The sequence below is a fragment of the Vanessa cardui genome, chromosome 3, assembly GCF_905220365.1.
Source record: "Vanessa cardui chromosome 3, ilVanCard2.1, whole genome shotgun sequence".
In the NCBI taxonomy this organism is placed as follows: Eukaryota; Metazoa; Arthropoda; class Insecta; order Lepidoptera; family Nymphalidae; genus Vanessa; species Vanessa cardui.
In genome coordinates this window covers 1,482,476-1,495,515 of record NC_061125.1, presented here as the reverse complement: position 1 = coordinate 1,495,515, position 13,040 = coordinate 1,482,476, and the positions used below count along the sequence as shown (strand labels likewise).

The window sequence follows — 13,040 nt, the reverse complement described above, 5'->3', positions numbered from 1 at the left end:
TGCATTGCCTTTAATATTCTTTATTAAAATCATCACTTGGAAACAGGTATCAACTTATAAAAAGTTAATGAAAGCGAATAACGACTACGAATAATATCAAACGGCAAATGGAGGTTCAATTCAAGTGCGAATGTTATATTAATAAATACATATATTTCCATCAGATTAGCTTAAACGAGTTAAGACATTAGGTAAACGTTGACAATATCTACCTCAAAGGTATAATTTTATGGTCTCAAGTCTCACTGTGTCTACAATCTAAATTAATGATTGAGATGTTTCCTCGTATCATCTAAGTAAAAGTACATATATAGAACTTATAGCAAAAGATGCAACGTTAGGGATAATAATTAATATCTTAGTATATAATAGACGTGCGATCTGTTGTTTTACGCTTAATAAATAAACTCATCGCCAGTATTATGTACTCTGTTCCAACTCCCAAGACATCTGTCATTAACAGATGGGCTTATATAAGACGTCAAATGATCTCGTAAGTCATAAGCCGGAGCAAAATCAGTTTAAAAATTTCTGTAATCAATGTTTTTTTCTACGTTTACTTTATATATAATTCAAAAACAAAATTTGCAGAGGATGGTGACTAGTGTTACACAAAAAATTTTGGAATGACCAATAACCATGAAACGCCAATAATTCCGAGAGAATTGGTTGCAGTTGTTCGGGAATCTATTTACTTATGAACTTATCAGAGAATTTTGTTTGACTGATAATTTGAATAATCTTGATTATACACAACCGTAACTTATGAATTGATAAAACTCGCTCAAATATCTGTCTTAGCGTTAGCGAAGTATTTTTGGAAGATCTTGACAAAATATCTTAATCTTTACGGAAATAGAATACTATTTATGGCTATTATTTAAATTTTTTGTCTGATAATATTATAAAAATGCGCGCATATATATTATTTTCAGCCTTGATGGTTTATTTTCAAGTCGAAAGTAATGTAATGTTTTGTGATATATGTGACTGCCAGGAAATAACTGAGCCCCTTACTGGTGTAGTAGTAAACTGCTCCTTCCATGAAAGAGTGCTTGAAATGAATCCTATTTTACCAGATGCATCCATTACCTTGGATTTATCTAGAAGTAACTTAACAAGCGTTCAACCTACAAGTATATTCCAATCAGAAACATTAGTTGAACTATTGTTGAATAGAAATTTCTTGAAAGAAATAAACTTACTTTCTTTTAACCTACCTGAGCTAAAACAATTAGATTTAAGCGAAAATGAACTTAAGCACTTTGATCCTGATTCATTTAATGGTTTTACAAAGCTGGAATATTTGAATCTAGCCAGTAACAAGTTCACTGTTATGAGTCAACTGAATTTCAACTCATTGGTGAATTTAAGAGAGATCATTCTTGACAATAACAATATAGGAGATGATATTGAAACAAAATCACTGTTTGATGAACAAGGCTATGGGTTACCATTAAGTATACAAAGTATCTCAATCAGTGGCATCAACTTAGATAATTTAAACTTGGAATATTTCAAACCAGTTGAAAAAACATTGAAGAAGTTAGTAATATCTAATAATAATCTTAACACTATTGTTAAGCTGCCTCAGTGGTTGGAATATTTGGATTATTCAAATAATCCTATTAAAAAAATAACAACAGAGGAATTTGAGCCGTTGGTGTATTTGAAAGAGTTGAAGCTTAACAATCTGGACATAGAAGAGATCCCCAAAAATGTTTTTGCAACATTAATACTCACCAATTTGGAACTGAAAAATAATAAAAAATTGAAAGAATTCAGCAATCTATCATTTGGCAGACAAATATTGAGCGATACTTATGACTTTTTGCTAGAAAATCTATCATTGAAAGGCTCAAATCTATCTACTCTTGATGAAAGTTTGTCAGTTTTATTTGTAAAGGTGAAGAGATTGGATCTACAACAGAATCCCTGGGTATGTGACTGCAGACTGGCCTGGTTGCGCAAATTACCAATAGCTCCTGATTTGATTGATGATCTCAAGTAAGAAATATATCTTCATTTAACACTTTTCTTCTCTTAGATATATAAGTTAATGCCATTAGTGTTTTCTTTTCAATATTAAATTTCTATCATATATCACACATGCACACAAGCTTAAAAATGACAGAAATTGAAGAGTGGCAATAAGGGCTATTAATATAATTAATAAGTTTAATACAAGCTATATGCAATTTAGTGAATATACAATTTCATATTACTTATGGAAATAATAGTTTGTAATATGTGGTAGGGCTTGGTGCAAGATCGTCTGGGTAGCTACCATCCACTCATATTCACCGTAAAATTGGAATACTTAGTATTGTTGTGTTCCATTTTGAAGGGTAAATGAGCCAGTGTAACTACAGACACGAGAAACATAACATCCTAATTATCAAGGTTGACAGGGCCTTGCCGACATTAGAAATACCAATAATATAGCTTACCGCGCCAATCTCTATGGGCAGTGGTGATCTAAGTGACCTTATCATCAGATGGCTAACTGACTCTCCGCCTAACTCTATCATAAAAAGGACACTATGATGTGTGGTTTTTATATATCTTGTCTGTTTCTAAAGATACAGACAGCCCTAATATCGAGTAAATATATTGTGACATTAGTTAAATGACATTAATACGATTTTATAGAGTAGCATTTATTTAAAACCTTCATTACTTTTTTAGATGCTCGTCACCACAAAATCTCATCGATAGAAGAATCTTTGACTTGGGAGAAGAAGATTTCGTCTGCGATACGTCGTCTTGGGACGAATCCCAGTTCGGACTATCAGTTGGCCACGTGATTTACTTGTTGCTTGCTTTGGTGACAATTTCGTACCTTTCTTTATATAATACAACACCTAAAGACAATTTACGACAGAAATAAATTAATTATATCAGTTTAAACATGTTTGATTACTAATTTTAAGTTTTTATATATACATCCTTCTTTACCTTTACTACCTCAAGAGAGAGTGAGCTCAAAAGTGAAGCATTTAAGGCTTTTTACATTACATTTAAAAAAAAGGTTGACTGCCACGTTAGTTGGTTAGATTGAAATGCAAAACAATTCTTCACTAAATTCTCATACACAATAAAACATACTTTATTAAAATTTTCACAATTGCTTTTGAATCTTCATTTAACAAAATTCAGTGAAAAATATTACCTATAAGAGTCCAATATACTTTCGTTTCCTTTGTATTTCTGGTCTTAATCTTTTGGTAATATGAAGTAATTCCTGTATCTCATTCATATTAGAAGAGGGCGCTCCTTGTTCTATCAAAATAAATCCTTGGTAATTAAGTACTCGTACACCAAAGGTACCTACATCTGAATACGCTAAATCTAAACAACTTGACAAGACAAAGCCTAAAAAGCATTTCACAATCATGCATTTGTGAGATCTTAATCACGCAGCTCTTTATTTACCAACCATTGATAATAAGCAACAACAACAACGGCCTGTAAATTTCCCACAGCTGGGCTAAGGCCTCTTCTTTATTGACCAAATAGCATTGGTAATCGCACATACCGAATATGGCGATTTTACATTATCACATCGTCATCCACACTTTCAAGTGTGGATTACGTACCAAAGGTGTGTTTAGCTTTATTGAGATACTTTTTTTGTGTAGCTGATCTTAGCGTATCAATTCATTAGATATTATCGCAGATATTCAAATGCTATGTTACCGTTCAAACGCCATTAATTAAGATAAAAGCAAAAGTATCATAAGCGTGCCTATTAGATTTACAAACCTAAAAGTGATAGTTATAAGATTTGATTTTTTAAACTATAAGTCATCTTTAGTAACCTTTGTTAAAAGAAAAATTATGCGTTATTATCGAATCTGGACTTTGAAATATATTTCCTTAAAATCACAATCTACCTATTTATATATTTATTTTTGTAAATATTTGTGTTGTTTATAAGTAAATAAATGTTTCAGTGAAACTAATCAACAATACAGATGTTATCCCGTAGTCATTTTACTACTTTTAATCTAATTTCACATATTCTGAAGTGACTGGATACGCTGGATTCGAAGCAGCTCCATCATATTATACAAATTCTGACTCTTAATTAGCGTCATTCTTTATGTTCTCATGAAATACATATCAACAACAACAGCCTGTTAATATCCATTGCTGGGTTAAAGGCCTCCTCTCCCTTTGAGGAGAAGGTTTGGAACATATTCCACCACGCTGTTCCAATGCGGGTTGGTGGAATACACATGGCAGAATTTCTATGAAATTTGTCACATGCAGGTTTCCTCACGATGTTTTCCTTCACCGCTGAGCACGAGATGAATTATAAAGACAAATTAAGCACATGAATCAGCGGTGCTTGCCTGGGTTTGAACCCGCAATCATCGGTTAAGATGCACGCGTTCTAACCACTGGGCCATCTCGATTCATGAAATACATATAATGACATTAAATTTAGGCACGGTTTCCAAAAATACTTCAATTTGTATACATAATGAATTCTTCGCAAAAAGTACAAAAATGTGGCACGCCTGCTTTTCATACAGTTTGAAGCAGCTGCAATATCTTTCTTATCTTAATAAATATAATTATTATCTTCATAATATAAAAATAACGTTTCACAGTCATGCACACATGTTACTTAAAGTAATTTGATCGTTCAATTGATTAGATTTAGTTCATATGCCAAAGTTCAATGTTAAATTATCGTCATAAAATCTATATTTACAATATCGATTATTTCTAGAACGTATTTAGAGTTAATCTAGTTTTACATCTTATAGAATAATATTCATACTCTGATGTGACAGTTTTATAAAAATGCGCGCCTACATTTTATTTTGCGTCGTGATTACTTGTCTTCAAACTGAAAGTGTAATGATTTGTGACATATGTGACTGCCAGGAGAAAAGTGAACCACCTACAGTCGGTGTAGTAGTAAATTGTTCCTCCCATGGAGGAGTGCTTGAAGTGAATCCTATCCTACCAAATTCGTCCGTTACCTTGGATTTGTCCAGAAGTAACTTAACAAGCATTCAACCAGCAAGTATTTTCCAATCAGATACATTAGTTGAACTATTATTATATAGAAATTTCTTAAAAGAAATAAATTTATATTCAAACCGACTGCCGCAACTGAAAAAGTTAGACTTAAGTGAAAATGAACTTGAAGTATTAAATTCTAATTTGTTTAAAGGTTTTACAAAGCTGGAATATTTGAATCTCGCCAGTAACAAGTTTAGTGCTATGAGTCAACTGAATTTTAACTCTTTGGTGAATTTAAAAGAGCTTATTCTTGACAATAATGATATCGGAGCCGACATAGAAACAAGATCACTGTTTGATAAACAAGGCTACGGGTTACCATTAAATATACAGAGTATCTCTATCAGCGGCATCAACTTAAATAATTTGACGTTTGAATATTTTAAACCAGTTGACAAAACATTGAGGAAGTTGGTAATATCTAATAATAATCTTACGATATTCGTGAGGTTACCTCAGCGCTTAGAATATTTGGATTACTGCAATAATCCCATTAGAAATATATCATCAAATGATTTCTACTTGTTGGAGCCTATGGTATATTTAAGAGAGCTCAAGCTTAACAATCTAGATATAGAGGAGGTGCCCCAAAATGTATTTTCAACATTAATGCTTACAAATTTGGAATTGAAAGATAATAAAAATTTGAAAGAGTTCAGCAATCTAACGTTCGGTAGACAATTGTTGAGCGACACTTATGATTTCTACCTAGAAAACTTGACACTGAAAGGCTCGAATCTCTCCACTCTCGACAAAGGATTGTCAGTTTTATTTGTAAAGGTGAAAAGATTGGACCTTCAACTGAATCCATGGGTATGCGACTGCCGGCTTGCCTGGTTACGGAAATTATCAATAGCTCCTGATTTAACCGATGATTTAAGGTGAGAAGCGCTTATCTTAAATATTATCGCTCTCTTACTTATTCATGTTTACTACTTTACTCACCGTTTTGAAATATTGCCTGTGTCTCATAATAAAACACAAATTATAAATAATCAATTTCTTTGATGGCGTCTTTATTATTTTACTAACAATATACACAACTTCAAATAGATTGTTTACATAAAATTAATGTTAATGAATAGTGGCGTTCTTTGACTATTCCTATTCAGATTCTAATCTAAGGTATGACACAATTATGTCACCTTACGATATGAAGGTCGTAGATATTAGCAGTTCCTAACTGTGAAGTGCTATGCATATCACAATATTTTATATTCCTTATTAATATAATTAATCGTAATATTATAAGAAAAATAAAAACTAAAATTATAACAACAATAGGCAATAGGATGCTATATGAACACCTGAAATAAATCAGCTCGTGCATGAAAGCAGATGTCTAACTTACTCTCTCTAATTCTATTTTTCTATATCAACTGTTACTGCTTACTGTTTCTAGATCCACTAGAGAGTGAAAATTGCAAGGACACCCTACAACACCTACATTTTTTAATAATGATTTGATAACCTATTTATTCACTTCGTTCCAGATGCCGGTCACCAAGCTATCTCTATAATAAAAGAATTTTCGACTTGAATGAAAAAGACTTCGTCTGTCTTCAGTCGTGGTGGAACGAATCTGAGGTCGGAGTGACAATAGGTCTCGTATTTTATTCGTTACTCGTTTTTGTGACTTTCACCTGGATTTATGTGTTTATATATCACCCAGACCCTAAAGTGAATAGGCAGGAATATTCTAAACTGTAACGAAATTGAATCGGTCCATTATGTGTTTTTGTGTTTATACCTAAAAGTGTATTTTTCTATAATTATTGTAATATAAGATTTTAAATTAACATGGTTATTTTTATTATTAAAGTTATTAATTTCGGGATCTTTACCATGTTTGTTCACGAGACTCATCAACAAAACATTCGTAGATAATGTCAAAATATCGAGTTCCACCGAACAAAAATAAAAAACGTGGTAAATATCCCGAATTTAATAACTTTAATAATTATTGTAATGCTATGACATTAAAATAATTATTTTCATTTGTTATATTTTGTATGTATCGTGAGAACAAAACATTTTATTAGTAGGTAAGTTGTTATTGAATTTTGTAATAAATAGATTTTTTATCAGTTGATTATTTTTTTCTTTTGTAAAAGTGATATACGGAGCTAAGTATACGATTTCATTTAATCGCTATAACAATAGATTGTTACCTACTTTTAAAAAGTAAACAGAGTGAAATGACCAACAATCAAACAGGTATCAGTGATAACGACTATCTGACGTTACCGCTGATAACAATCGCACCACACATCTACCATAATGTACTTAGCACCAGACGAATCATCACATAAACAAAATGCGAACGTTTTATATACTTTTCGCTCTTATTGCACATAGCTTTAAAGTTCAAAGTACAACGCTCTGTGACAGTGATTTTTGCGTGTGTCGACACAATAATAAAAGTGATCGGGATCTTGCTGGTGAAGTCGTCGATTGCTCTTACGACCCTTCCGTTTTGAACAGGGTCTTTGGGCTCCCGGAAACTGTGTATTCCTTGGATTTGTCAAGAAATAATTTAACTACTGTTCGAAATTCGGGTTTGCTCCAATCCAATACATTGACGGAATTGTATCTCAACTATAATCAAATACGTGAAATAAAAGAAAATGCTTTGCAATTACCGAAACTGAAAAGGCTGGACTTGAGCGACAACGAGTTAGAAGTTATACACGAAGATACATTTAAATACATTAAGAAATTAGAATACATTAACTTGGCCAATAATAAATTCACCACGTTCGAAAAAATATCTTTCCACCATTTAGGTAACTTGAACGAAATAATTCTGAACAATAACGACCTTGGAGCCAGTCTTGAAGACAATAATCTGTTCGACCGCAGCGGGTATGGACTGACGCATAAAATACAATCACTATCGATAAGTGGAATAAACCTAAACATTGTCCATGAAAATTTCTTTGTAGACGCGTTCGATTTAAAGAAATTAGTGATTTCAAACAATAATCTAGTGGATGTATTCGCGATACCATTCACGCTGGAATATTTAGATTTATCAGATAATCCGATTACACAAATATCTGGCGAGGATTTTGACGATTTATTAGCATTAAAAGATTTGAAATTAAACAATCTTCTGATAAAAGAAATACCGGATTACGCGTTTGCATCTTTACATGCACTTAATCATTTAGAAATTGAGAGAAATAGAAATTTAACAGAATTCAGCGCCATGGCTTTTGGGCATGAAATTCTAGAGGATGCAGACGAATTTGCACTAGAAACATTGTCCTTGAAGGGATCGAGATTGAAAACATTGGACCAAAAGTTGGAAGTTCCATTCGGACGATTGATACGATTGGACCTGCAGGGAAACTTTTGGAACTGTGACTGTAATCTCGCATGGATAAAGAAATTGCAAATACGAAAAGAAGATTATGAACATCTAAGGTAGGTCTCGATTTATTCCTTTTAGAGATTACAAAATCGTAAATAAGTTGAAAATTTAAAATATCAGATAGAAAAATCTTTTACATTTTTCTTTCTTTTTCAGATGCTTTACACCGAAACCGTTGTACAACAGCCGGATTTTCGACTTAAATGAAAGATATTTTTCGTGTCCAGCAAACGCTCGCAATGTGGGCACAATCATAGCTGTGGTCTCATTTTGCGTGCTATTAACTAGTATAGCCTTGTGGATATTCCTCTTTCTGCCAAAATATCAATCTAGGTGTAATTTCGTAAGTAACATGGCCGTTCCCACTGCGGGATACACTGTGTTGCCACTACACGCACCAATACAAAATTGATAAATATTAATTTTAGAGCAAATACTATTAAAGTATACCTAATTATAGTCAATCTTAAAGTACATTGATGCACTCAGTATTGGGCTTAATTATTACCTGTACAAATTAAGTATCACCTTGACTGCCAATTATGTTAAGCCACTACTTACACGTTCGACGTATTCGGTCGACGTTAACATTTGTAGCTTTTATTTATTTATTTGTATAAAATATGTAGACTGGTAAATAGGGTATCTTATATTAAGGATCTCTCTTTCCTATAGACATCGACGCAGTAAGAAACATAAACCAATCTTGGAAACTGAAAATGTGTATTTCTTGTCCTTGCAATCACACTTGCTCACTTACCCCTCAATCCGGAACACAACACTAATTAGTACTGATAGTAAGATCTGTTTAGCCGTGAGTAACCGGTGAGTGGTATTTGGTGACAAGTATTTCAATAAATTTAAACCTAAGTTATAAAACAATAAATGATAAGTAAAAAACCACGCATTTTGTTTATTTTTATTTTGCATTTATAATAAAAGTATGTATCACTGATAAACAATTTTTAGGTCAAATTTCGTTTGTTATCTGTCAACTTTAGACGCACTACCAAACAAAACAATATCATAAATAACTTTCGCACAAAGGGAAAGATCACTTACGTGCACTAACAATACGCTAAGATGTAATTTGATCTATTTTTTGTTTCCACAAAAAATGATATAGATCAAAATACAATTTTTTAATTCTTAATACCATATCTGCGTAGTTTTACTTTGCTAAATATGTAAAACATTAAATCATATGTTCATATAGTTTTAAAAAAACCATCAATCACTCTGGAACAAATTCCAAGCCTCCCAATTGCGATCGAACTTTTCCAGTTAAAATGAAGGCAATTTTGTATCTAAAAGATAAATATCCAGAACAAATCGGCAATACATTTTTAGATAGAAACCGTAGGTTATACATACATATATTCCATACCGTTTATAGGTAGTTTCATTTAATATAGTTTGTAAATAAATCAAAAGAGCGTGTAAAAGTCTTCTTAAATAAAGTCTATTTTGATATTGATCATGTCGCTGTAATGAATAAATACATAACAAGATATTAGAATCAATTTAAATGAAATCAAATCAAAATATTGATCAATATTTTCTTACCTTGATACACAACTGCAAATAAATGTAAATAATAATTCGCAACAATTTCACAAAGTGTGCAAAAATACAAAAAAGTAGCGTGGGATTAAAAATCAAAGTCATTATTAAAATTCACTTTATATATTTGTAAAATACAAAAGTGTACAAACTGTTTTAAAACTGTTACATATAAAAGTTGTGCTTTTTATTTCCTAACAAATATTAGTTGCGCTGGTCTTCATATAACATTAGTCATTTCGGAAGTTTTCATAAACTGGGTGGTAACATTTCCCCCTTTAATTCATCGAAGCATTTATTTAACTATCGTACTCCAATTTTAACTAAAGATTAAACTTCATAGAAGTGATAATCTCCTTTCATTTAATATGTTACAACCTTGTACTAAAACTCGGCCACATAAAAGTACTCTCGAAACAATCAATAATATCGATGAAACATATGCATTCGCTATTCTGAACGCAGCTCTTAAATTTACCTCTCAAAATTTATTCTACATAAAAAAATTCTTCCCCGACCAGACTTAGTTTATGAATGCTCCCTAAACATATACTGAAAAAAAAAAACAAAATGAAGTTGACATAGCGAGGTAAATATTTTTAAATTTCGAACTGTTTCTTACATGTGTATGAGCATCATTAACCTTACAAGTATCTTCTAAACTAATTATCATTATACTCGAAATCTATGTACTTATATTAAACAGGCACAAGCGTTTTACAAAGGCTGCGATTTGAGCAACATGACACTTCATCAGTCTATAGTCTATACACAGCTGAATGATATTACAGATAATAATACACTCATCAATTGTATTTTGTAAAAAGGTTGTATGCATCATAGACATTTTTTAATCATTAAAATTATTTTAAATTCAATACTGTTAAGTATGGAATGCGTTTTAACCTTTTTTCATCAAAAAATATGTAAAAAAAAATTGTATTCGTCGTTACTTAAAAACACTATGATACATTAAGTAAGTCTTTTTACTATTTATTGCTTTGCAAAGTAATTTGACGCCTGATTCGATTATAGGTTTGAAGTTTGCCCTTCATTTGTGATTCCAAATTTTTTGGAACGAAGTTCTAACATACCGTATAAAATATGACATGACCAAAATCAAGAAATCATATAGTTGGTCAATTCTAATACTTTAATAAAGCATAATATATGTATAGCTACGAAACCACTAAGCTAGAATACATTGGAGTAAGGCACCAATATATATAATTCATTTCATGCTCGGTGGTGAAGGAAAATCGTGAGGAAACCTGCATGTGTGCTAATTTCAACGAAATTGTGACACACGTGAATCCAACATTCCAACATTGGAGCAGCGTGATTGAATATGCTCTTATGCTTCTCCACAAAGGGAGAAGACGCCTTAGCCCAGCAGTGGGAAATTTACAGGCTGTTGTAGTTGTTGTTGTTGTTGATGATGATTGGCCCTTTTGACTTTAATTGGGCATATCTCGTCAAATCAGGCGTCAAACTACTGGCGATATTAAATGCACGACCTTGAGTTTTCAATTATTTAACACATGGTTCCAAGACCCCTATTCTGCTTCATGATAATCAATTATTAATATATTGTAAGTTTTATAGGATATGTTACAATTACCTTAGTGAAGCAATCTTTGGTCAATTTAGCCAAGAATACATCGAATACAATAGATGCTTTGATTTATATCTATTATTGTGATTTAACACTGAAAAACGTGGCAGTTTATATATTTGCAGACACCATATATTATTCATAATTGTACCAATTTTTTTAAAAGTTATATAGTTTATGATCGTTTAATATTTTCTACCTCATGGTACGTTTTGATTGTCAGTTTTGACGTTTATAATTATTTGACATTTAAGCATTTGATTTGATATAAAAAATGGTATAATTATCAACACTATACTGATGTTGCAGTAACCCTAAAATTTTATATAATTCTCGACATCAGTGCAATTTCTTTTTTCAAGAACACCAAAACATTAAACACACTTCCTCTTTGATCCTTAAAATGTCTACAAAATAGACGTGTACAGATAGGATATTTTTAACATTGCCTCGTGAATAAATATTTAATTTAAACTATGATATGGTCTTAAATCTAAGATATATATGTCTATACAATTATTTATATTATATAATTTATCTAGCTGCCGGTGCCTAAATACACAGCACACAGTGTAAGACTCACTCATACGAGTTTCTAGGTCAGTCAAAACTAGAAAAAAAAAACAACCTTTTACATTACAAATTGAAATAAGAACATTTCATTCATTTCATTCATGATCCATGTATTGTAAATGTTCAATTGGCAGATATCTTAATTCTAAATTGGTTCATTCATACGTTCTTCGATTGTCTCGATCAATCGAAGAACGAATGAACGGAATGAAAATAGCTAAAATGACAATGGCGGCAAAATTCAATTTAGATTGTATTTAAATTACTACGGTTACTTTTTTTCTGATTTAGACAAAAGATCTATAAAATATATATCTATAATTTACACGTAACATGGTTCCGTATGTGCAATTATACATACTAAAAGATAATACTTTACTTAGCCGGATATGACGTTTTAATATATAACAATAGTTATATTTGTGACATTTCGTTCTATTTGACTTAATAAAAGTAACATCATACATATGATAATAGATATATAAAAACATAAAATAAAGGTACTTTATTTTCCGGCTAAACTTAAATTAAAAAAGAAATCTATTCGATACTTACAATAAGTTTGTATTAAAATTTGTGCATTACATTCCATTTACTTAACTAAATCTTATAAGTACTTAAAACGATAAATATGACACAAATATACATAACTGTAAACAGTAAAAATTTATTAAATGCATTGTAAGTCTTATACAAAACAAAGTGGCGTCGAGATTACTGAGATGAGATTCATATAATTTTATAATTGCACGTTGATGTTATTAATTAAAAAATCACTGGATATGAGTATTTTATATTTTCAGTCTGTGGTTATAATTTCAAGTACCGGTATGAAATGCTTCGAGTTAAGTCAAAAAGTCAATAGGACTGCTT

General features: G+C 31.4%; 3 protein-coding genes across 3 annotated transcripts; all 3 read left to right on the top strand.

The window, feature by feature from the left end:
• Window positions 1-471: 471 nt before the first annotated feature.
• LOC124543590 (leucine-rich repeat-containing protein 70-like) lies at window positions 472-2,906 on the top strand. Its single transcript, XM_047121835.1, has 2 exons — window positions 472-2,007; window positions 2,689-2,906. Exons 1-2 carry the CDS (start codon window positions 911-913, stop codon window positions 2,888-2,890), a joined length of 1,299 nt encoding a protein of 432 aa, XP_046977791.1. The 5' UTR covers window positions 472-910; the 3' UTR covers window positions 2,891-2,906.
• A 1,701-nt stretch (window positions 2,907-4,607) lies between these two features.
• On the top strand, window positions 4,608-6,796 carry LOC124543589 (leucine-rich repeat-containing protein 70-like). The gene is made up of 2 exons (XM_047121834.1): window positions 4,608-5,921; window positions 6,534-6,796. Exons 1-2 carry the CDS (start codon window positions 4,816-4,818, stop codon window positions 6,748-6,750), a joined length of 1,323 nt encoding a protein of 440 aa, XP_046977790.1. The 5' UTR covers window positions 4,608-4,815; the 3' UTR covers window positions 6,751-6,796.
• A 484-nt stretch (window positions 6,797-7,280) lies between these two features.
• On the top strand, window positions 7,281-8,905 carry LOC124543588 (leucine-rich repeat neuronal protein 3-like). Its single transcript, XM_047121833.1, has 2 exons — window positions 7,281-8,469; window positions 8,573-8,905. Exons 1-2 carry the CDS (start codon window positions 7,358-7,360, stop codon window positions 8,826-8,828), a joined length of 1,368 nt encoding a protein of 455 aa, XP_046977789.1. The 5' UTR covers window positions 7,281-7,357; the 3' UTR covers window positions 8,829-8,905.
• Window positions 8,906-13,040: the final 4,135 nt, after the last annotated feature.